This window comes from Rosa chinensis, chromosome 6 (assembly GCF_002994745.2).
Source record: "Rosa chinensis cultivar Old Blush chromosome 6, RchiOBHm-V2, whole genome shotgun sequence".
Taxonomy (NCBI): domain Eukaryota; kingdom Viridiplantae; phylum Streptophyta; class Magnoliopsida; order Rosales; family Rosaceae; genus Rosa; species Rosa chinensis.
Window position 1 is genome coordinate 37,875,701 of NC_037093.1, and position 26,041 is coordinate 37,901,741.

The 26,041-nt window shown below is 37.5% G+C and overlaps 3 protein-coding genes across 4 annotated transcripts; 2 read left to right on the forward strand and 1 right to left on the reverse strand.

Moving 5' to 3' along the window:
• The first annotated feature begins 555 nt into the window (after positions 1–555).
• Positions 556–4,657, forward strand: LOC112170103 (transcription factor VIP1). Its single transcript, XM_024307255.2, has 4 exons — positions 556–1,306; positions 1,563–1,695; positions 3,822–3,906; positions 4,066–4,657. The coding sequence occupies exons 1-4, from the start codon at positions 726–728 to the stop codon at positions 4,317–4,319; spliced, it is 1,053 nt and encodes a 350-aa protein (XP_024163023.1). The 5' UTR covers positions 556–725; the 3' UTR covers positions 4,320–4,657.
• An 8,132-nt stretch (positions 4,658–12,789) lies between these two features.
• LOC112170101 (pentatricopeptide repeat-containing protein At2g20710, mitochondrial) lies at positions 12,790–15,316 on the forward strand. 2 transcript variants are annotated; one of them, XR_005801133.1, is made up of 2 exons: positions 12,790–14,771; positions 14,921–15,316. XR_005801133.1 is itself a non-coding variant. In XM_024307253.2 (2 exons), the coding sequence occupies exon 1, from the start codon at positions 12,885–12,887 to the stop codon at positions 14,397–14,399; it is 1,515 nt and encodes a 504-aa protein (XP_024163021.1). In that variant the 5' UTR covers positions 12,790–12,884; the 3' UTR covers positions 14,400–14,422; positions 14,584–15,315. The 2 variants fall into 2 exon arrangements, 1 of the variants encoding a protein (XP_024163021.1); XM_024307253.2 differs by having other exon boundaries at positions 12,790–14,422; positions 14,584–15,315.
• Positions 15,317–15,486: 170 nt separating this feature from the next.
• LOC112170102 (tyrosine--tRNA ligase 1, cytoplasmic) lies at positions 15,487–17,061 on the reverse strand. Its single transcript, XM_024307254.2, has one exon. The coding sequence runs from the start codon at positions 17,032–17,034 to the stop codon at positions 15,898–15,900; it is 1,137 nt and encodes a 378-aa protein (XP_024163022.1). The 5' UTR covers positions 17,035–17,061; the 3' UTR covers positions 15,487–15,897.
• Between the last annotated feature and the right edge of the window lie 8,980 nt (positions 17,062–26,041).

A 26,041-nucleotide genomic window follows, 5' to 3' on the forward strand; every position in this document is an offset into this window, starting at 1 on the left:
ATGCTAAAAACCAAAATGTAGGGGCTTTATAGAATGTATATGCATCGAATGTGATATAGTATAAGCACATTGTAAAGCCAAGATAAGAATATGGTGTATATATGCATAATTCCTTATGCTCTATACATACTTTTATTTTGGAAGTTTTAGTTTTTACCGTCTTACTTTTATTTTGCTTCATGTGTACATGATCAATATTTTCAGAAACTAATGTAACTCGCTTCGATGCATGGATAGTAATTTTTATAAATACCAAAAACAAAACTAAAACGGATCACAACTTCTCCAACCTTCAATCATGTTAGCTGTTGAAGGCTATTGAATGATGCATTGGATGAGTCCAAACTACAGAGTTTTAGAATAATGATTCTCAATTAACTATCATTAGCATAAGGATAACATAGTGACCCACTATAAATAAAACCAAACCTTTTTCTTCTTTTTAAATATAAAATTAATAAAACTAAGCTTTTTCTATATAAACAAAAAATTAACATAAATAAAACTAGGCTCTACTTAAACCCAAACCCAAAAGTGCTTTTTCTCATTTTACCAACCCTCCCCTTTTCTCTCTCTATATATTCAGCCCACTCTCTCATCAAAATCCCTCCTCCCACCTCCCTTCTTCTTGTTCCCTGTTGTTTTCAAGACTCCACCTTTCTTCGACAACACTGAACACCTGGCCTGAGCAGACGCCGTGTCGTTTTCATCAGAGTCCAGAAACAATGGATTCCAACAGCAACAACAACAGCCACAGCTTCAGCTCCTCAACCGACATTGAGCAGATGCCGGAGACCCCCCACCGCGGTGGGTCCTACCACCGCCGCGCCCACTCCGACTTCTCCTCCTTCCGCCTCCCCAACTTCGACGACCTCCTCCTCTTCGACCCTTCCGACCTCGACCTCTCCTCCTTCCCCTCCCCCTCTCCCGTCCCCCCGCCACGTGGCACCACCAACTCCAACTCCAACTCCAACTCCGCCGCCGCAGCCGTCCCCATGCCGATCGACTCCGACGACTCCTCCGCCTCCCGACCCAGGCCCAGCTCCTCCTCCGGCCCCAGCGCCGCGGCCGCGCATTTCCGCAGCCTCTCCGTCGACTCCGACTTCTTCGACGGCCTCGCGCTCGCCGGAGACGCCGGCGGGAAGGAGGTCGTTGGGGGTAAGAGGGCCGGCGGCGGCCACCACAGGCACAGCAACTCCATGGACGGCTCCTTTGATTCTGAGCTCTCTCTCGATGGGCTCAAGAAGTCCATAACTCCTGATAAGCTGGCTGAGCTCTCTCTGATTGACCCTAAGAGAGCTAAAAGGTACCTCCTTTTCCTTTTTCTGCTTCCATTTCCTTCACTGGGATCATTCTTTTCTTTCTAGGGTTTTCTCTATGGTTTTTCCAAATTTGGGATCAACTAAATTGAGGTAAATTAAGCTTTGAGTTTTCGAAAATTTTCACAGTAATGAATCTAATTTGATTAATTAGTTGGGATTATTTGTTTTTTCTGACAAGTTGGGTTTTTTTTTTTTTTAGATATTATTTGTTTGGTTCAATGAGAAATTTGTGGTGTACAGGATCTTAGCTAATAGACAATCCGCTGCGAGGTCCAAGGAGAGGAAAGTGAGATATGCAAATGAGCTGGAGAGGAAGGTGCAGACGCTTCAGACAGAGGCAACCACCCTATCGGCACAGGTCACACTGTTACAGGTAATACCTAAGACTTTGACTTTTGTAGGTTCTTGGAATGATAAGGGAGTATGAATTGGACAAGACTTTTAGGTACTACTGGCTAATTGAATGGAACCCACTGTTTGGATTGTTATGCATGTTCATTGCATAAATGGAATTTTGTGGTTTGCAGTGATTATCATGAAGTTAATTTCTTTGTATGTTTCTGGGGGTGGATTGGTTTCTGAGCACGGGTTGATATCTTTTGAAATGTTATTTTTGGCTATTTCTCGTTTTCTACTTGTTAAATTGTTAATCCTTTGGTTCCTAAATCACGCTGTTTTGAAAACAAGCACAAAATCAGCTCAAAAGATGTATGCATACCTGAAACATAAAGGTAACTGTGTCTGTCACAACCATCTTAGGTTTATGTCGTTTTAGTTTTCAAATGAGACCCGAACTTTAACCAATCTGTATGTGTCTCAATATCATGTTGCTAATTTTAAAATGCCTAACAAAAACAATCATTACATGCTACATGCCAAGTATTTGTGTATGGTATCCTAGTGACATTCTGTGTTGTTTTTACACATGAGGATGGAGTCTAAGTTCTTACTGTTGGTGGTTGACCTGATGGTGAAAATGACATGGGTTGCTCCTAGCCTGTAAATAATAAGCAGCTATTAAGGATCAGTTCCTAATTAGTGTTAAAAGATTAGATAGTTTTCTAAGATGAATGACAATCATTTTAGAAATTAAATCCCCTTAAAATTCTCTTCATTTGAGTAATTTAAATTCATTTTTTTTAATATTGTAAGATACATTAAATATCAGTTGTAAAGGGAAAAAATGTAAGCATATGTTCATAGCCCCCCCCTGCTGCATGTTTATATGCAGCCTGATTATGTTAGGTTATAACTCCAGAGTGACAAGGTCCAAAACGGTTTAGATGGGGCTTTTCTGCTGCGTGTCTGAGACCCACCAACAACTAACATGTCAAGTCTGGAACCCCCTACTACTAACAGAATAGCCCAAAATATGCCACCCCTCACGGGCATGTTAGTCTGTTATATCGGTGGGTCTGATGAGCCATGTGGCACTCCAGCCACTCTCAAAGACCTTCTCTAGCTGGACTAGGGAATAATGAGTAGGCTTATACGTGGTTTGAGTAGCATTTGTAGGTGTGAAGTGTTTGGAGTTCAAGACCCTTTTTGACCTTTTTCATTGTGAAGTTATAACCCCACCTAGTTAGTTATGTTAGGTTATAACTTCAGTAGCATGGTAGTTATTTCTAGACTTTACTTCGTGTAAATTAATGTTGTATTAAAGCATTGGTACAATTCTCAATAAGCATCCTTTTGCTCTCAGCACAAGTCTTTACAACTAAGCTCTCTTTCTACCCTTCTGAGCTCTCTCTTCTTTTTCTTCTGGCAAACATTGGTTTGGTTTATCTTTCATCCTTGAAGACTCTAGAGTTTGATATGACAAATGGATTTGAGAATTTGGGATTTTCATTTGAATCTACTGACGTGGAACCTTTGTTTCTCAGTTTCTCGTTGCTAGATTGTAGATTCTATAATTTGACATATCAAATACAAATTTGGAGTCTTCCACTGAATCTACTTACTTCCAATAGTATCTACTAAGTATTTGATATTTTTTTTTAAAAGTCTGGGCATATCCAAGCCTTATCGAGATCTAACAGCTGCTTGCTGCAACCACAGGCCTTATATCTTCAGGCTTCTTGGATATGGTGGAAAGTTTGTTTGTTATAGCTTAATTTCAGTGTGTAGAAGGTAGGTGCATCTTCAGATGTCCATACTATGATATATGCATGTGGTGTGTAGTTTATCAATATCTGAATCATTACTTCGAAACACCTCAAGTGATGATATACATTTGATGTGCCATGTGACTGGATGTATGTGTCTCCTTAAATTATAGGTGAGCTCTTAGGTACTTAATCTCTATGGCATAAAATTATGCAAATTCTCTTGCCGTCAGCCTGCTGATGACCTGATTGAAAACTCAGATTGTGTCTCGTTGGTTGTCGTGCTTTTATGTTGGTTGAAGTGATCATATAAACATAACAAGACAGATAATAAAGGAATGGTTACAATTGATACAAAGTACAATGATGTTTATGTATCTTATGTTTGATGCAGAGAGACACTACTGCAATAACTGCTGAAAATAAGGAGCTCAAAATTCGGCTACAGTCTATGGAGCAACAAGCACAGCTGAGAGATGGTAATGCTTATGCTTTAGTATGTTTTGCCTGTTTTTATGTGGGGCTTGTAGAAGCCTTGGAGTGATGGAACTGTTACGTTTTTATGTGTTTCCAAACACCTAGAGCCTTCAAGTTTAACTAGCGTATATCTGAATTAATTTTTTATTTTACACCTGCAGCCTTGAATGAAAAATTAAAGGAGGAAGTGGAGCGGCTTAAGATTGAAACCAGCCAAATCCCCCATGGGAGTGGAAACCCTTTCTACAGAGGGCTCCCCCCTCAATATGCGCCGCCCCAGTCTGCCTTGCATAATCAGCTGGGTGGTAGCCAGAGCCAGCACCAGCACCAGCACCAGCAGCTTCACATGCTTCACAACCAGAACGTCAACGGGCAGCCTCACCCGAGTTTCATGGACTTCAACCAGAGGGCGTAGAAGCTCTATTTTAAGTCATTAACCAAAGGAGTTCGACATTGTTGTAGTATTTAGAGGAGGAGGGCGGGTAGTTAATCACAGATAGCTTCTTGTATATACTATATGCAGATGTATATGTATGTGGTACAGGCAAAGGCTGTGAAGATTTGTTGCTCAGATCAGAACCACAGTACACAGTTTCCTGTATCAATTATTATTTATTACTATTAGAATAGGGTTATTTAACGCAAATCTTATTGCAACACCTGTGCTCACCCTCTTTGTGTTTTATTGAACCAAGCAACCTCTAGGTTCCTTTATGCTAATAGCCTAATATGATGATATAATATTTCCCAGTACAGACCGCAGTTTGGATTGTCTGTTTGTGTCTCTTCTTTTCGGTCTTCAAATTATTCAATGCAAGAGATGCTTCTAGATGATGAGCGAAATGTCGTGTCATTGTTGCGGTGGGTGTGTAAATGTATGAGTGGAGCATTAAAAAACTAGCTGAGTCGTCATCATCTTTTATTTAATGTTCTTATGGAATCATCCAGAAGGAGAACTGGAGAAATATCACATGTAAGTTGGAGTGAGCATGACGTTTACCACCGTTGTACAGGTACTATTGACAATCATGCTTAACGAACTTTTCTATCATATATTTGCAAGGTAGGGGGAAAGGAGAGGATTTCAATTTATCAGCCTAAATGTTTCACCAATAAATAGAATTAAGTCGATCAGTGCTCTTCGAGTTTCATGAGTAAGGGTTTGTCCTCACTAATTTGATTGGTCTAGTTTTAATAGTTAGGCAGTAGATTAATTTTGACGGTAAAATGTTCACGTGGTTTAAATAAAACTCACTTGGCGATGACAATGATGTGAAATGCTCGATCATCTTAAGTGCCGATGAGTTCTTTGATGGTTATGTTTTGATGACATAGGTGTGTTATAAATTTATAATTGAGATATGCGACCCACACAGTCAATCATGCTAGTGTAAATTTACACATTTTTATTTTAGTACTTTTATGTGCAAAATATGAGATATTTATGATATATGATTTTAAATTAGTCAGCCAGCTTAAACAAGATCTTTAGGGTAACTTCAACTATGAAGTCTCATTTGGGATTGCTATCTTCATTTTGGCACCTCCTTCTTTCACTATACGTATAGCACCCAATTCTCATCTCCATCTATGAGATGTTATGTGAGGGGTGCTGTTTTTACTATTTTTGATGAAAATATAATATGAGTATAATTTTTTATAAATATTATATTAAAACTATGTAAATTTAATTAAATAAGGTAAAAATTCGTATTTCTATTTTTATCGTAATATTTAAAAATTATATCGATCATATAGGTGACACTATGTGTGCTTTGCATAAAAGAGACTCATCATGAATTGCAATTCCTGCAAAGGTTAGGGTAATACCCATAAAACTATGATATTCTTAATAAATCTTACCTGACATGATAAGAGTATAACCAATTTCATATGCTCAAATTATAGATACATATATTAGTTAAAGAATAACAATATAAATGAACAACAATTGACACATTTACCTTTATCCGAGCATTGAAATTTAAGGATGGCATACTTAGCCATAAATATCAATTTGTGTTATTGATAATTTCATATAGGCTTAATATGAGCTCTAGATAACTTCATAACTTTGTGGAAGTTAGAATATGTTACAACATTGTGAGCATGATTCGAATTCGATTTCTTAGTCTTGTCATAGTAGTCATTGAGGCAATAAGTCACTTTGACAGTAAATGAATGAGTATATATGAACTTTAGACTTTTTGATTCCATGAGCAAGCTTTAGGCTCTTTCATTCATTCATGGATTTGCCTTGGCAAATATGAATCCATTAAAGATTTGGTTAAGCAATATGCTTGTAATGACACATAGGATTTGGGAATTTGTTTTTAGCAATTTACCTTTAAGATCTTCATATTTACCAAGACAACATACCACAAGCCTCTCTGAATATAATATCTATATGTAACACTGTACTTACAGAAAAGTTGTCGCTTGGAGAAGAATGATAATCCCATGTCTTTATAAAGAGACTTGTGTCATAGTGATTTCAATTCACTTTAATACACCCTCTTGTAATTTTTTAGGGTTGATAAAGTTCAACTATATCATCACGTTTACAATATTTAAATTCATTGGAATTGTCTCTTTCCAATTTGGCCAATATTGAAATTTGTCGACAGAACAAAACATGATATAGTATATAACCCTTGATGACTTTCGGTAGCGCTGCTATGGATAAGATATCATCAAATTTTGATCCCACACATTCATATATGCATGCATTAGCTATAATAAGTTTTATTTATATCAAGTACTCATTCCTCTTTTAGGGAATGTATTGTCTCTCTAGGACAAATTAATTTAGAGAATGTGAATCTTTGTATAACCTCATGAAGAGCATTATAGAGATTGTATAATCTTCCCTTATAGAGAGCTTGAGACATTGGACTTGGTGGGCATATTCCACATAAATTCACGCTGTTACATTAGTGTTTTCTCCTCCTCACGGCGAGAAAACTATCAGATTTGACCACACAAAATATGTGTTCATAAATATTGGAGTGAAAATCCATTGATGGGTGGCGAGCCCAAACCAATTGTTGGGTAAAAAAGATAATGAATTGAGATTTTTTCTCAAAATTAAAATGAGACATGATAGAGGAAATCTCACACCAATTCACATTTTTCTTAAACGATATTTATCCTCCTACTGGCAGGAGGATTGTTCCATTATAGTGACAACTAGCATATATGAGATAAATTATAATTTTTTGTTAGGAAGGTTTGCAATTATTGTATTGTATGTAGGTAGATGAGTTTTACATGACATAGTAGATAAAATAAAGACACATTGGTCACGCTAAAATATTTTTATCTAGCTCAATGAAATTTTTAGTTCATGATACCGTATACAATAATATACTTATGATTGATTAATACAACATAAGTTATATGGAAATTTCACCACCAATATATGCAACGGTATTTCATATAGGTAGCATTATATGAGCTCAGTTGGAGCCATCAATCAAGATCTGCAGCTCCTGAAATGATTGTTACCTTAGCTTTTGGAAGAATTAATTTTGAAAAATTATCAATAATTGCAATGGATCATGTCCATAATTGCATTATATGCAAGACAGATATATTTGTCATTATGTTTATCATGAATATTCATAGTTCAAATTAAATTAGTCTGAACAGAACACCATTTTAAAGAGAACCCAAATGCGGCTCTTTGCCCAATTCTAGAGTTTCGAGCAGACAGCGGCGCTTTGCCTGACCGTGTCTGGCGTCGGTTTGACCAGGCGCGGTGCTTCTCCTTTCTGGGGTTGCTTCTCAAGTGGAAGGAGGATCACAGATTGTAGAAGCGGTGGCTGGTTGGCTTGGTTGTTGATCAGCGACGACTGGTTGAGGAGGCAGATTAAGTTGTGCGTGTCGAGGAGGCGGATTTGCAGATAGGCTTCCCTCGTCTAGGAGGCGAATTGATCTCATGCAGGTAGGGTGGTTACGTTGTTCGTACCACTCGAGATTGGAACGATAGTCGGCGGGTTTGCCGGTTCTTGCTCTGATTGCCGGTGGGTAGACTCGTTGATGCTGGGCTGGAAAGGTTGGCATCCTAAAGGTCTGGCGCCGACGATGATGGAATGGCAGAAGGGGATTAGGGCTTTTGCCCATTTTACTAGGGTTTGGGCTCGGGTTTTTGGGCCTTGGCTCAAATATGGGTTGTTGGGCTCTATTATATGGGCTTGTAAGGAGGGTGTCTTGCCACCCTCATTTATCACTTAGTGGTGAGGGTAGGCCTAGCCTAAGAAGTGGACATGCTTGGGCTTTTGGGTCGATTTATGGTCTAGGACCAATCATTTCGGATCATGACTGCTTCGGGAGTTGGTAATTATCTGAAATAAGATTGGCTATCAAGCAGCTTATGGACAAGGAGTTGGCTCCTATTTGTTTGCTAGGAAGTGGCGTTCTGTTGGTACCACAATTGCGTGATTGGCTAATGGGAGGTTAGAATATGAGTTTGCCCTAGGAGACACAAAGTTGTTCTTTGTACTATAAACTCGCTTCTAAGTGAGCTCTAAACAGTCTTGAAATGGGTTTGCATTTGCTTGGTAGAGTTCGGAACTTGTCAGTTTCCTATTCAAGTGCATGTTAGACTCTAGCCCATAATTATGACTATTGAATCTGATGAAATCAATATCCTGTTAAAAAAAAAGAAGTTCAAATTAAATTTATTGATGAACATGTGGTTCATCTTATTGTTTGACAATGAAAACACATGCCAAAATGATATATTTGAATTTCGAGTCTGGGATAGTGGTCCATATAGGTATATGCTTATGCTCCAATAAAAATACAATGGAGGATCATAGCTTGATCAAATTTTATATTGTACTCAAATCATTGGGCTCAAGTATTCACAATTAGAAACTTGTTCTAAAAGTGGAGCGAATATAGGTTCATATGTTCTTATAAAGATGAGTGAGACTTTAGGCCGATATAAAATCGAAGATTAAGAAACAAGAGGTTTCGATCTATCCTGATTGTATAACAATCGGTGGAGAAATTTTATGTCCTCATATAATTGGATCAAGAAACATGTAGTTTCAATCTCATCATAAATTGACAATTTACTATCCAATTATCAGATTAAATAATAAGAGGAAATTAAATTGAAGTCGTCACACTCATAAAAATATATACCTCGATTATGTTTGAAATATAATTAATATTGTTGATACCAATTCATGAGTACTACCATATGCCAAAATAGAGACGTATTCATTTAGAGTCAGTAATTGATAAATGCACTAACAAAACATTATTACAAAGTAATCAAAAGTTTGTTGTAGTTTATTTGGTTAGGATATTTGGCTCTCACCCAAAAATACCCGTGTTCAAGTCCCCGCAACGGAAAACTATTTTATTATATTTTTTCACAAGGAAAAACGAAATAATCATATGAGGTAGATATAAGTCATTAAATATAATCATTATACATATAACATCAAATATAATCTATGTACGTAATCAAATATAATTATTATACGTCATCAAATGTAATCAAGTCGTCAAATATAATCATATAAGGTAATCAATGTGATTAATATGAGCATAAAAAAAATTGATTGAAAACAGCCTCTAGTTCAAATGTAAACTAAATAAACTAAACTAGTGATAAAATGGATGAAAGTTAGGATTTAGATTGTCTACCACTAACTTAGGATGAGATATCTGAGATAACTTGCTTGCTATATAGAATAGAATAGGAAGACTGAATAGATGGGGGAAAGTGGTGTGTTTTCTCATTCTCATTAGTTCCCTTTAAATATGGATGAAGTTACTTGGTGATCACTCATAAAATGACTTGGTGATTAGTCTTGGTGACTACTCAAGTTTCCTCATTTACATAATGAACTCTAAATAATGATTATTACATGTTGACCCAAAATAATTAGGCGGACAGCCACATAATTGTAGTATTTACAACATTAGGAATATTATTGTGTGAAAAATGTTAGATAATCACACAATAGTATTCCTAATATTCCCACCGGAGATATATGTATAAAGGACCAAAGTGTGATTATCTGTATCAAAAAGTCTGCACAAATCCAAATACAATACACCCCACTAATTAACCAATTTCTCTTCTTGCATCACTCTCGGGTATAACAAGTGAAATGCTCCTAGCCGTATACCTTAAACAGGTGAACGAGTCATAAGTCAGTCACAATTTAGAAACCCTAGCCATATACATCCCTTTATAAAAGCTGAAAACTCAGGAAGTGAAAGTGTGAAACCCTAGAAAGTGAAGCTGGCCATCCTCAATGGGTTTCCCATTCTACTACGATCATGACCTTCCAGCTTATCCTTTCGGTCATCCAAATTTTTCTTGTTGTCGGCCAAATCAAGTTCGGCTCCCCTTCCCTCATCCCGGATATTACAGACCTCGTTCTTACTATTGTCGGCCATGGTGCCCCCTCGATTGTACTAGATTTCTTCAAGGCAAGCGTCCATTGTTTAATATTATTTATAACCATCCCGGCTACATCCATTATCCCAAATTTTGTGTGGTGACAACAACGACCAAGACAAAAAGTCCGGTGATGACACAAAGCATCAGAAGCACACCGCATATTCAAAGCATCAGAAGCACCATCAACGCTCTGTCCAAAAGTCCAGCTCGCAGCAGAATTACGAACGCTTAAAACCCTCAGCGCCGCCTTTCATCCCATCAACCCTGCAGTTTGTTGGCCGAGAGCGCCCCATTGACAGATAGCGCATGAAATTTAGGGAAGCTTGTAAGAGTGGCCAACACAATGGGTACATGTTTCTGAATACTGGACGCGCACTAAATGACGTTGAAAACTACCGACCTAATTCTGAAGTTTTGAATTACCTAGAATCACATGAATCAAATGTCTGCTTCAAGGATTAGATCACCAAAATGCTTCTGAATATGATTCCAGTGAGGGAGGGATTGCAACATGGGCTCCCCAGCCTCCTGGTACACTCGGAATGAGTGTCCAAAATTAACCCTGTAAAAGACTATATTATTAGTAAGTATGGTATCGTTTAAGCCGGGAATTGAGGGTACTCCTGTAAATCAACGTCAAACAAATGAGTATTATAAATAAAGTGTATAAAATTAAATTAAAGAATGCAACGAAATATAAATTTATGTACACAAGTATTTACAAAAATAATATATGGGGGTTTTAAGGTATTTGAATTAAAATCTAATCTAATTGATCAATTAAACCAAGAATCAAGGTAGAAATAGGTGAATGGAGATAGTAGAGATTTAATTAACAAACATTAACACGTTAAACAAGTTATCAAACACAAATCACGAATCAAAATTTTCATAGAAAGAAATCAACCAAGAACAAATATGAACGCATACAAAGTTCTTATTACTTCCCTTAATTACTTAGCAAGATGAACGCACCATTACTAAGCCTATTAAACATGCATTGCTAGTCATAGAATGATACTCACTAACAATAACACATTAAGCAATTGTGGAAGTGTGATTGATTTAAGCAAAACGCACAAGTTGGAACGCCATAAGAGCATGCAAAATTCATCATTGATTTACTTAAGTTCATAAGTTTTCTACTTGTGAATTAAGACCTAGAACGCTAGTATCTTAATCTAGAAACAATTACATACTTTAATTTCTAAGTTTGCAACCAAAGAACATAAAATACATAAAGGATAAATTGAAGCACAAAACCAACAATCATTCATATGCATTCCTTGAAATCGTAATTTGTATTCTAAAACATTAACACATGCTTCATGGTTCGAAAATTAAAATCAACTACATATGCTTTAATCTTACAAAGTTTGGAATCCAACAAAATAAAATAAGCAGATGTTCTGAATTACAAACATAGGAAACCGAAAACAAAATAAATATGAACATGGATGGAGGCTACAGCAAGGATGTGATGGAGATGATAGAGCTTGCCGTAGCCTCCATCCATATTCATATTTATTTGTTCAAGGTGTCCTAGAATGCTAGTATCTTAATCTAGAAACAATTCCATAGGCACACACTGATAGAGAGAGTCGCTAGATGAGAATAAATCAGGCAAAAGGAACCTATTTTCGTGTAATCATAAATGCAATGATAATGTCGACAAATGTTTTTAAGAAATATCTTTTTCTTTTTAATAAAATAAATAACTGAGAAGACATTTACATAGTCTAAACTAATGTTACCGAATTAAATAATAATGCTAGGGATAGGACATTAGACAAATTTTTCGATCATGTATGTCTGATACACACACACACACACAGAGAACCCACTAAAATGAGGATTAGTGGAGGATTTTCTAATCAACGGTTTAAGATGCCCACTTTTTGATTACCATTACGGTAAATCAACTGTTAAATGTTTATGTACATATGAGTAGATCACTTTTGAAAATTTTCTTCCAAATTACTAATCGTTAAGGTAGCGAATTAGATCAAATCAAATGAGGAATCAAATCTGTCAAACATGAACCGTTCATGTTCATCGTGAATGTCTTAAATATTTTCAATTTGGTTGAAAAATTGCATAAATGATCTACACATAAATATCTATACATCTAACGATTGATTTGCAGAAATGTGATTGAAAGGATGTCTAACACAAAAGTCTTCAACTAGTGCTCATTTTGGTGGTCCTCATGAATGACTCCCAATATATTTATAACTATAATTTACAATTATAAACATGAACTGTTCATGTTTGAAAGATTTTGTTCTATTAATTTAATCTTATTCGATACTTTAACGATAACCAATTTAGCTGAAAGTTTAAAAAAGTGACATACTCATATAAATCTAAAAATTAAACGATGGAGATGAGGAAAGGCGGTAAAAAAAGCTGGTGTAATAATCAATCCCTCAAGGCTCAAATTATATATTCCCAAAATAGTGGAATCGTCGTATTTATACTTCTGGCTTTGAAGGTTTTGAATGTAAAACCCCAACAGTCCCACATTGTGAAATTGATATACCTCAGAGAATGACGAACCTTCTTCGTTCAAATCCATGGCGCGGCAATGCCATTTCTAGGGTTTTCGGCGCATTATTCTACTCCACCAATGCCCTAGCTTCCCCACCACCCCCACTTCAGTCTCTGCACCGCAGGATTTGCTGGCTCCAAGACCAAGATCTCAAGGCTTCTATTTTCCCAATTCTCAGTCACTGGGCTGCGGAAGCTAGAGACGTCAATCAACTGGAGGTCCAAGCTTTCATCGTGAAGCTCCGTAAATCCAATCACTTCAACCACGCCCTCCAGGTCTCAACGTGGATGAGCGATGAATTGAAGCTCAGTCTGACTCCAGGAGACGTTGCTGCTCGGATAGATTTGATCTCGAGAGTTCACGGCCCCGATGAAGCCGAGAAGTATTTTGATGGTGTTTCGGAGCAATTGAAAGGTTTGCAAGCTTATTGTGCTCTCTTACATTGCTATGCTCAGCATAGATTGTTGGATAAGGCAGAGAGTGTTTTTGGAAAAATGAAGGAGTTAGGTTTTGAGATAGGAATTAGGTCCTATAATTCAATGTTATGGCTATGTTTTCGGACCGGTAATCATGGAAGGATAGATGTTTTAGTGAAAGAGATGGAAGAAAAAGGCATTGATTATAACCAAGGCACTTTGATGGTTAGGTTGTATTCGTATGCAGCCATTTCGGAGATAGGCCGAATGGAGGAGGTTTTGCTGAAGATGGAAGCCCATCCTCTGGTCACTATAAGCTGGCGTAGCTATGTTATTGCAGCCAATGCGTTGTCCAAGGTTGGAGAAGTGGACAAGGCATTGACATTGCTGAGGAGCTCGGAGAAACTCATTAGCAATAGCACAAGGAAAATTGCTTACGAACACCTGCTCTCTTCATACGCTGCTATTGGTAAGAGAGACGAGGTTGATAGAATCTCGAATTTGTATAAAAATTTGGGAAAGTGCTATAGTTATCGTCATATGTTAGTTGCATTTCTGAAAATGGATAACATTGATGGTGCTGAGAAGCTTGTGGAGGAATGTGAATCTGAATCCAAGAAGTTTGACATTCAGATAGGCAACTTGATGGTCAACGCTTACTGCAAGAAAGGTTATTTGGAGAGGGCTAAATCCTTTGTAGAGAAGCTTGCAGAGAGTGGAAAGGAGAATGTAAGCACATGGTGTCTTTTGAGTAAGGGATATTATAGGAATGGGTGTGTGGCGGAGGCCTTGCAAGCAATTAAAAAGGCAGCAAACTTGCCATGTCAACCAGGATGGAGGTTCAATCATTCAACTTTGGCTGCATGTCTTGTGTACTTGAAAGAGAACGGAGATGTGGAAACAGCTCATGAATTGCTGAGTTTACTGACAGAAAAGGGTCATATAACGACAATTTTTTGTGAGACCTTAAAAAGCTTTGTTAATGGTGAAACCCAGGTTCTGAGGTCTATTGGGGGTGAACAAGAAAATCATTTGGAGGATAAAATTCAGGACGGAGAGTTGGAGACTATGGATAGTGGAGCCCAACAATGTGGGTAGGCATGAAAAGATATCTATGGAAGGTATGTTGTTTCTGTACCAAAAGGTGTATCTATAAAAATCACCTTTTTTTTAATGCTTCAGATGACTTTGGAGTTGCTAGCTTGTTCTTCAGAAATTTGCAAAAAGGCTATTTTCATACATGCTATTGTTGTATTTATGATGGGTTCATTATATTTTGTAGAGTGCTACACTGCACACTCCAGGAATGGTTTGCGGGCTTAGTAGTTTAACCATGTATCTGAGATACCAGATACCTCTATGATATCTGGGAAAAGGTTCTGTGGTGGAACTTTCATTTTCTTAGTGTGTAAGTTGAGTCCAGAGAGCAGCTTGTTACAGGTGGTACTTTTTGGAGTTGGCAACCTTTAGGTAATTTAGTCACTGCAGTATTATGGATGGATCCAATGGTCTGGGCCTCTCCTTCTCCTGATGCCTGCTTTTTATTTGATTAACTTTGGCCAACATCTGCTTGATGTTGAACTGGAGGGTAAACATGGATTTTCTTGTCTGATGGGCAGTTGGCAGTTGTGGAGACTTGCTGACCAGCATAGAAGTTGAGGATCTGCAACATAGCCTAGCAAGATTAAACCTTACATGTTAGATTCATGTAAACGCGCATACTGGAATATTTATTAATTACTGAAATTCCTGACCAGCATGTTGTATTAATAAGCCTGGACTTGGACAATTTGGTTATTTTTCACATGATTTATGAGTTATGACAAACTCAGGCCTTTTGAACTGAGTTCGGACAAACTTGATCGGATTCATGAATGGAATCCACTATCGAGTCCAGTGTGACACCCACGGGGAGGACTGCTAATTAGCTTAGCTTCAAACAAGACATAGCTTCGACCTTGGGTTGGTTCCATGAGTGTGTTGCTGCTACTTAGCCCCACCACCCAAATCTAAAAATGTTAAGTAGCAAACTTTTTAATTGAACTTTTTGGGTCATGATGTAATTATTAAGTTCGAGTAAGTTTGGTGATTGCATTCTTCAATGACAAATTATTTGCAGCATTTTCATAATTTTTTGATGTTAGTTCATGTCAAAATATGAAGAATTATCTTGAAATCGGTTTCATATACACGCCGTTTTGGAAAACAAGTATAGTGATTAACGACTGCGTGTCTTTACACTTCTTTTTCCTACTTTTATTCATGAAGGCATGTTCTTTTTCATGCCAAGATGAGTTGGGGCTGTTGAGAGTTAGGGCCGTTGTTCTTAATTTATTGGTGAGAGATAAGTTGTTTATATATGCCTTGACAAGAGTATAACTAGTAGTTCATCAACTAACAAAGATTATGGCGCATAAGGGATTCGGGATTCGATCGACAAGGTGTCTGAGGGAACCATTCTATTCAAGTCACAGCCATCAATATAAAGTGTTGCAAAAAAGTGAGAACAAAAGCCTTTATTAACCATAAAATGTCGATAGATTTTAGTGGAGAGGACAGGACCATCGTGAAAGAGGAGGAAGAGTGCTGGTATTGATCACCTGGTGACTCTGAAGCTCTTCACACTTCGTAGTAGCTGCTTTGCAGTCGGGTCATTCTTAAAGTGTGATCTTACCGGCTCCAACATTTTGTTCAAGGATTTCGCCAATGCCGGTTTCAGGTCGCCAGGATGAAGCTGGCCGCTTGCATAAGCATTACTCAGCTGTTCAAAGTTTGTGAAAGTGATGTCTCCGCCATTTTTTTCGCTTCGCTCCACAACAAACTCATTAAACCATGGGAAAATCAGGTGCTGCACATACTCCAAACACGGATTTCCCTTGACCTCTCCGGGAACGCAGTGAGCTTTCTTGATTTTCAAGTTCACTTGGGCTTCATCATCTTCCATGAATATGGCGGAGGACTCATCACTTTTCGACATCTTATTCTGCCCTTCCTTCAAGCCGGGCAGCATCCGATGCGACAAGATCACAGGCTTGTCCTTCTTCTGTATTTGATTGCAGTACTCTCTCGCAAGCATGTTCACTTTGCGTTGATCCGTTCCCATTTGGCAGATGTCGGCCTTCAAAAAGAATACATCTGCACATTGCATACATGGGTACATGGCTTGTGCTAAAGGCATGTTATCACCGGCTTCTCGACCCATAATTTGTGTACATCTCTTCATCCTCTCTATCGAGTTTCGTCCTGCAATGTCCATAACAAGAGGCAAGTACTCATGTGCCCTCGAATTAATCTCCTTCGAAGACCACACAAACTCCACTTTTTCAAGGTCCATTCCTATAGATTTCCAAACCTCAATGAAGTAGTGTCCCACGGTCTCAATCTTTTGCATGTCACCCCCCATTTTGTTGTTCATCTTCGCGAACCAGTCTGCAATCAAAATCTTCACCCTGCAGCCGGCTTTCGTGAGCTTGTTCACGTTGATTGCTTTCATAACTCCCTGAGCAATGTGCATCCTCCCCGAGGGTTCGAACCCGTCGTAGGCGATGGGTTCAGGCTTGCGTTCAAGCAGATTCCGAAGCTCGTCTTCTTTAGTACACTGCTCCCCAACGGTTAAAATCAGCTTGCACCTCTCGGCAACAGTCATTTGTTGGTCTTCAGGCGCATCAGATATCGACATAGACTTGATCTCGTCTGAAGGAATTACTTGCTCCGGTGCCAATTTGGTTGCCATGATATTGGAGCGTCTGGGTGATGGATTTCAAAGACATCTCTAAACATACGGTGGTCACGCCTTATATAGAGTTCTAGGATTACTTTCCTTAAGGGAATAGGGAATATATTCGCTATCGGAAAGGATTTCCCTGTGGGAAACCTATTGCGTTTAGGATTTGGTGGACCTATTCCGTTTAGGATTTGGTAATTCACTGTTAAAACAAGTAATGCACATTGGAATTTTCTAGATCTCTCTAACTATCTAGATCATGTGTCTAGAACATGTCTGGAGTCTAGAACATGTCTTAGTCTAGAATGATCATGTAATTAATCATGTGCAGTGAGTTCTAGAATTGTTTATTAGTGAGTGGTTAGCAATTAACCACATATGTTAAGTCGGTGGAGTTAATCACATGAGGAACTGAGGAAGGTCGGTGGACTTATTCTATAAATATGTAGAGAGATGTCAATGTAATTAACCAACAATCATCAAGTCAAAGCTCCTCTGTTTTCTAACCATCACTACAGCTCCTCTGTTTTAGAAACATTTCCTCTGCTTCTAACTTCCAAGCTCTTGCCTAAACACTTTGTAAACTGAAAACTATGAGTTCATAATCTGATTTTTGGGAACAATTTTGATACTCTTTTCAATGTGATATTTGTTTATGTGTTCTTGATCTGAAACTATGGAATGATGATATGGTTTTGTTTGATTGATATCTTTTACATGTGTTTGTTCTTTAGTTCGAAACTTAAGAGTTTGCATGTAATTGGAGTTAGTAATTAGGTTCCTGCTTTGTAACCCTAATTCGAATGAGTAGTAAGGGCTTAGGACATAAGTTGAAATCAGATTGTGTATGCTTTGAATTGACATGCTTTGTGTACTTGGATTTGCATATTTATTAACCAAATTTTCACATGAAGTTATTGATTTGAAATCTGATTTTTGCAAGATTTCTTTGATTGTGCGATGCATAACGTTTTGGTGCTTTGCTAAATCAATTGAGTAAAGGGAAGTAAAAAAAGGGACATTGTTTGCTTTTAACTTTGTTTCTTGGTTGATAACTTTTCATGGTAACTAGTAAAGGATTAAGGATGCATGTAACGAATTGAGCTTGATTTGTGGTTGATAAATTGTTTTCCAAAAATTTCCTTCATCCATTCTTGTAAATTCAAAATCGTTTAGGTTTTTAAAGTTTCTGAAATTTTCAATTTAAACCTCAAAACCCCCTTGTTTGATCTTTGTTTTCGTGTTCTTGTATATATGTTTGTGTTTTAGGATTCTAGGATTGTATAGAAATCGAAACTTGTAAAAATATAATCTGATTTTGTGTTCTTAATCCGTAAATAATACAAAGTATAATCTGATTTTTGTTAGTTGTAATCGTAAATAATTGTTTTAGCTTTTTGTTTGTGACATTTTATACTTCTGATTTGTGTTGTATATGGATTTATGTAGTTAGAGTTTGTTTAGGATTTGTTGTTTGTATTCGTGTTTGTTTTAATTTCTAATTCGTGTTAGTTTAGAATTTGTGTTCCAATTGGACTTGGTTTCCTACTTTGTATGTGTATAGGATTTTTAGTTTGACTATGACTTGTATTTTGTATCTGTTTGGAGTAGGATTTCTAATCTGTGTCTAATTTGGATTCTATATATGTTTGACTTGGATTCTAATTCTTTGTAAATCTCGAAATTGTTGTTTAGAAATACTTTGATTTCATTTGTCATAATTGTAAATGTTTGTTGTTTTCGTGTTTATATGTGAGTACCCTCAATCCCTGGTTTTGAATGATCCCTTCTTGCTCTATACTAACTACCTTTCTTTTCAAGGTTTAAATTAGCACTCGTTTTCGAGCGTATCAGGTAGCTATAGAGAGGGTGGCTGTGTGGAGGGTGGTTGTGGGTTGGATGGCGGGGCAAGCCTTTCCATGGCTGACACAACCCTCTCAAAGTTTTTAAGACCGGCCGTCAGGTTGACAATTGTGTAGACTCCAAAAAAGAATTATCCAACCATCCTCAAACCATGTTCATTCTCTCTGCAGGCCTGGTTGAAACGGCGCTATGCCTGTGACATTGCAAATAATGATCTTCCAAAAACTAGATGATAACACTAGCGCGTCATAAAGGATGCTGCTTCAGAAAGCAAGAGTCTTCTCCTCCATAACTCCGAAGTTCCTTGTGAGCCTAACAATGCAACAAAAATGAGTTATATCTTCGAAACTATATGTTCAAAAAAATTCCACATATAACAAATCAAATTATTTAGCATGCAGTTTGGCTTTATTTCCATATGAAAATATATTCTAAAAAAAAAAAATCTGTATGAAAATAATTGTTTACAAGTATATAGTTACATCTATATTCAATTTTCATCCGAAAATAATAATTTACAAGTATATATATAGTTACATCTAAATTCAATCAAAATCATATATCTAGTTGCAAAGGAGTAAATTGTAACAGCATAAAGTCTGATAAAGATTTGTATCAGTTGGTATAGATAATCACACTTTGGTCCTTTATACGTATATTTCCGGTGGGAATATTAGGAAAACTATTGTGTGATTTTCTAAAGTTGTAAATACTATAATTATGTGGCTGTCCCCGTAATTATTTTGGGTCAACATGTAATAATCATTATTTAGAGTTCATTATGTAAAAAATGAGGAAACTTGAGTAGTCACCAAGAGTAATCACCAAGTCATCTTATGAGTGATCACCAAGTTAGTTTGATCATCAAGTAGCTTTATCTATATTTAAAGAAAACTAATGAGAATGAGGATGAGATTGATGACCAAGAAACTTAAGAGTAGTCACCAAGTAATCTCAGGAGTGATCACTAGATCACCTTATGAGTGATCACCAAGTTAGTGTAATCGTCAGGTAACTTCATCCATATTTAAAGGGAACTAATGAGAATGAGAAAGCACACCACTTTCCCCCATCTATTTAGTCTTAATTCGTATTCTTTTCTATATAGCAAGCAAGTTATCTCATTTTATAACACCTACAATTTCTCACACCGAAGATATCCATATCAGGAAACTAACCTTCAATCTTTAATACAGATATCTCATCCTAATAGTTTTCTAAAAATAAATTATAGGGATTTTGTCCATTTACCCCATTTCTAGGGATTTTTTTCCCACTTACACCATTAAGTTTTTTTAATTCTCTCTTACCCAATACACTCTACCCTTTTTTTTTGTTTTTATTTTTTTTTAATACCATTTTACCCTCACCCCCTTGTTACTTAGAGAGAGAGAGAGAAACCATGGGAGACTTCGCCGGAGCCCGTCACCTGCCGCCGGAATCCGGTCACCGGCCGCCGGATTCCGGCCAACTTTCGCCGGAATCCGGTCACCGGTCGCCGGATTTCGGTCACCTACTGTCGCCCACCGGAATTTGCTGAAAATCTCACCGGAAAGTTTTTTTGCCCCCAATAGACATCTATTGCCCCCTAATAGACGACTATCAGCCATGTATTGCCCCCCAATAGACGACTATCAACCATGTATTGCCCCCCAATAAAAGCCTATTGCCCCCCAATAGGACTTTCAGTTGCCAGAATGGGAACTAATCTCCCTAAATTTAGACAAATAAAACTTTGATTACAAAAAAAACAAGGAGATTACATCAATTCAAAACTTCTATTGCCCCCCAATAGCCGTCTATTGCCCCCCAATAGAACTTTCGATAGCCAAAATGAGAACTAATCTAAGCAGAGAAATACACCCAGGAGGAGCAGATTCTCAACATCATTAGCCACTTTCTCTCACAGATGAGAGAAAAGGAGAAAATTGAAAACAGAGGAAGTCCTCAAGTGGGAGCAAAATGAAGCAGAAACGAAACAAATTGAACTAACAAAGAAATGAAAGACAGAAGCATCGACTACTGATGGATTGTAACACAGAATCATTTCAAATTCTTACAGTCAAAAGCATCAAAATGCAAAAACAAAATAATAATTTCATATTGGATAGTGCAAACCCTATAACAAGCAATCAAACCAGAAATGCAATTGAATCTGAATCGGATGTGAAGAGTGGCTCAATTGAATCTGGATCGGATGTGAAGAGTGCGTCGGAAAACATGAGCATCTCCTCCACTGTGAGCATCGGAAATAGCAGATAGTAGAATGATTGGGTCAGAGTTCGCCGGTACGGTGACGACGTCGACGGACGCCGATTTCGCCTTCGCCTTCAATGACAATAACTTCTCTGACCGGTTGATCCGGATCAAGTTCATGGTCGACTGTTCGAGGAAGCTGAGATCCTCGTCGTCCTCAACATCTCCTCCGTCTTCTCCTTCTCGAGCCTCAGAGCCAAAGGAAGAACAAGGCCGCCGAATCCATCGTTGATCAGAATAAACTCGTCCCCGACGCCATGATCTCCGGCGGAGACAGCGTTTTCCGAGGTGTGGTGAAGGCGGCGGAGGAGCGAGTTCGATCTCTGGGAGGTGCTGACGATGTCGTTTTCGTCGATTTCCAGGAGGACCAACTCCTTCTTGCTCCACGGCGATGGCGGCATAGCCAGTAGCGACGGGGAGGGAGGGGGCCGGCGTCATGGGCATCGTGCTGGAGAGAGAGAGAGAGAGAGAGAGAGAGAGATGAAAGATAAAATAGAGTGGCATTCTGTAGTTTATTAATTAAGGTGAGGGTAAAATTGTCATTTTAATTTAAATTGGGTTAGTGGGAGTAAAAATCTGTTGCTGGGGTAAGTGAGATAAATTATATTCATTTTCCCATCATTTAGTTTCTAGACCATCTTACTTTGAAATTCCAAGATTTCATCTCATTTTCTCATATTTGCTCTGAAAGACCGATATAGTACAAAAATATAGCTAGGATGAGGAAACGGCTGACGGACGTCAAATGAACGATATTTAGAACAGTTGGGATGACCAAAAGGATAGGCAGGAAACTCATGGTCATAGTATAATGTGTAACCCATAATCTATGAGATTGAGGATGACCTACTTTTCCACCTTCTACGATTTCTAAAATTGAGATCGGGGTGGCTTCTTCACCTTTTAGGGTCTTTTCTAAATTGTGAGTCTCTTCTTAAATACCAAAGCTCTATTGGACATCAACTATTCCATGTGAAACCCTTCAAACGTTTCTTCTACATCTCTATAAACTCTAACCAGGTCGAATGGTTAAATCACTCAAATCTTCTGCCAAGCCTGAGTGATCAACAAAATATTGGGCCATAGGCTAGGCCTCAACGAACCAAGCCCAATCATCTCTAAATCCATTGTAAAATTGAAATTAAAATAAAATAATAATAATAAGATATGATTATTAGAAGGAATAGATCCGAAAATTAAATTAGAGCAAAAAAAAAAATGGTTCTCTTCTATAAATGAAGAAATATCTTAATAACTTCACCCATTTCATCTTATTTTTCCACTGGTCTTCGAGCTTAGTCAAAGTTAGAAAGTAATACATTCGATATACCATTTGCCCCGGGGTCTATATATTCCCGTCTATATATACCGTTTGCTAAGACTAATGATGCAACAAAATAAATACAATGTACAAGATCAATTCATGGAATCAAGAACACACTAATACAATCTGCATAAACTGAAAAACATGCGCTTCCTAGTGGGACTAGGAGATTACCATATTGCTCAGAAACTCAGCACTTTGTCCGGCCATTTGTCTGCAGCTTCAACAATAAAGGTCTCTAGCAAAGGTGTTTCTATTCATATATCCACATTTTATAGGTGGACCTCAACTCATTTTTGTAAAAAGTTATTTCCTATTTTGCCCTCTAAGAAACTCATCATATGTTCATAACCCAACCTTGTTTCTCATCGATTATTTGTGATTATGTGGGAGACGAGTGAGGCACAAAGCCATAGATGTGCTTGGCTTGTGCACTGGGGTGAGTTGCTACCAATAGATCTATGCGGCTACGGATTCCATCTTCAAGCCCATAGCTGAATTTTTCAACTACGATAAAGTTGTGTTTTCTTGGATTTCTAGACTTTTCTCCTTGCAAATAATTGATCAAGGAATAACGTATTGTTAAGAGGTCTGGGCAAGAAGTATAATTGAATGATGAACTCCTTTGTTCATGGAATTTGGGATTTGGATTTTGCAATTAAGTTTAATGAATTAATAATGATATATCAAAACAGTAATGCTTAGTTAAGAGAGAAGAAAGAGGTTATTGCACCATAAGTTGAATATGGATAGTTGAGTTCAAACAGTAAACTGAAGCTAGCTATGTATTTTTGAGTTTCATACAGTCAGAAATGGGGATTGTTTAATTGATACAAAAAGAAGGAGAGATAAGAGCACTGAATACAAAGTGAGCTACCAGTCTGCAACACATGAGGTTGACTAGAAGTAAACAAATTGAGAAAACAGAGAGAGAGAGAGAGAGAGAGGAAGCATGGAGTTCTAGATAAGGAATACATGATTGCTCTTTTTTTGTTCAGAAGGCAGAACAGGAATTAAAATTAAACAAACAAAATTAGAGGAGATCCATATATTAAATATGGATGTATAAATAGAAGTACTCATCTAGCAACAGTTTGATGATTAAAATCTATATTACTATATATAGTAGTAAAATCCAATCTTGGTTTTGGCAGGCATACAATTACAAATACACCCCGGGGCAACAGATTGTCAGATTCTATGCGGCTTAAAATTAGTGGCTAGCGTGGACCAATGAAAACCTCGACAAGCAAAACGTTAGGTGCAGTGAGAGACACGGTACGCGATTAAACCTCGATACCCCGCCCTACTCTTCTTTCTCTAGCCTTAACAAACCTAATCTTTATATTGGCCAACTTTTATCTTTCAGTCTTTTAATTTGGAGATTGGAATTAATCAAAATCAACAGAGAAAGTGTAATTCTTGGAATTTTGAATTTGGTAACAAAGGCTCGGGGTTGTCTTCATCACTGTTCGTTGCCTCGAATCCGGTCAGGTATGTGATCGATACGCTACTCTTCTTTGATTGCTACTGCCGGTCTTATTCTGTTGTCTTTGTATCATCATCATCATCAACATATATTATAGACACTCCTTGACGCGGGAAGCGTGAACACGATAGTAAGGGGCTTCGTCAAGCGTCGAAAGCCATATGAGATAAGCTAGAATCCACTAGCAATTACGGACACAGCCGTAAGAAACATAGAAAAACTTCTCTAATATTTGGTTTTTTTATTGATAACTTGAATGATATTACAATCGAAGAGGTGTCTTATATAGGGCACATAGAATAAACCTAATACAACTAGAAAACAAAAAGAACAATTTATTATAGACTAAAACTAGGAAACCTAATTAAATAAAAATCGGAAATATAATCCTAGATATTAAAGAATATTACGCAAACATATATTTGGAATCCTAACCAAGATTTCGCTCGAGAATCCCGATATATCCAAAAGAGTAATTTATGATCAATTCCATCATTAAGAAGCCTATTTGAATACCAATTTTCAATATTCAAATCATTCTTCTTAATGTGTAGACGCTTCTTTCTTTTCGAGATTCTTTGTTGAAATTGACTGAAATATTGTCCTACATCAGTCTCCTCCACTTGAAAAGAACTCGACCTCGAGTTCCTCTTGAATATAGCTTGATCATTAGTAGAAATAAAACATGATAAGCTATCAACTTCAATATTCTCGAAATTAAAAGGTATCACCATGAATCCAATACCGTAGACAAGTTTAGAATAAACATCTTGAAACTTGAACTCCCCCACTTGAAAAGGAATGGGCAATGACTTCTCATTGGGTTGATCTTGAACACAATTAGGCATGCATGACATGGATATCGATGTGATGAATGGATCAGCTTCCTTATCCTTAATGAGTTTCTCTTCAATCTTCAAAGTTACTTCTTCATGTTCCTTTTCACACACCTCAGGATGGTCATTCTTGATGTTCTTCCTTCTAGGCTTGATTTTAATTTTGTGCGACTCCCACCTAAATAAATATGTGTTGTCTTTGCAATAACCACCTTTGACGCTTTCATGCCATGGTCTTCCAAAAAGCACATTAGTGTCGTCCATGTCAATCACATGACAAGTAATCTCTTCTTTATAAAATTTTCCCATAGAGACAGGAACTTTACAAACCTCTGTTACTTGTGCATATTCATCCTCTCCAAATGGAATCCGATACGGATCACTCAGCTTCACTGTCGGTAATTGAAAATAATCCACAACTTTGTTTGCTACAAAATTCTCTCGTAGACCACTGTCAATTATTACAGAGCATACCTTGTCTTTGATGACACATGTAGTTCGGAAGTCGTCATAATCAAGCGTTGTGAATATCCAACGTTCCATGTTTCTTTTTTTTCCTCTTTTTTTTTTTTTTTGGATTGATGAGCTTGTCCTAGGGCGAATCCCTTGGCATGTTCCTCTTTAACGAAACTTTCTTTGATAGATACTCTACGACCAGCGTTGTTGAGGTTGGTGGTAGTGAACTTCTCCCTTGGATCGTCGTCTGCTAAGGAGCGGGCGATACCCGCTCTGATACCAAATGATGCGGGAAGCGTGAACACGATAGTAAGGGGCTTCGTCAAGCGTCGAAAGCCATATGAGATAAGCTAGAATCCACTAGCAATTACGGACACAGCCGTAAGAAACATAGAGAAACTTCTCTAATATTTGGTTTTTTTATTGATAACTTGAATGATATTACAATCGAAGAGGTGTCTTATATAGGGCACATAGAATAAACCTAATACAACTAGAAAACAAAAAGAACAATTTATTATAGACTAAAACTAGGAAACCTAATTAAATAAAAATCGGAAATATAATCCTAGATATTAAAGAATATTACGCAAACATATATTTGGAATCCTAACCAAGATTTCGCTCGAGAATCCCGATATATCCAAAAGAGTAATCTATGATCAATTCCATCATTAAGAAGCCTATTTGAATACCAATTTTCAATATTCAAATCATTCTTCTTAATGTGTAGACGCTTCTTTCTTTTCGAGATTCTTTGTTGAAATTGACTGAAATATTGTCCTACATCAC

Coding starts and splice junctions, on each gene's coding strand:
- LOC112170103 (XM_024307255.2), top strand. CDS start 726: ATGGATTCCAACAGCAACAACAACAGCCACAGCTTCAGCTCCTCAACC. Junction 1,307..1,562: donor GACCCTAAGAGAGCTAAAAG/GTACCTCCTTTT, acceptor TGTGGTGTACAG/GATCTTAGCTAATAGACAAT. Junction 1,696..3,821: donor CACAGGTCACACTGTTACAG/GTAATACCTAAG, acceptor TGTTTGATGCAG/AGAGACACTACTGCAATAAC.
- LOC112170101 (XM_024307253.2), top strand. CDS start 12,885: ATGACGAACCTTCTTCGTTCAAATCCATGGCGCGGCAATGCCATTTCT.
- LOC112170102 (XM_024307254.2), bottom strand. CDS start 17,034: ATGGCAACCAAATTGGCACCGGAGCAAGTAATTCCTTCAGACGAGATC.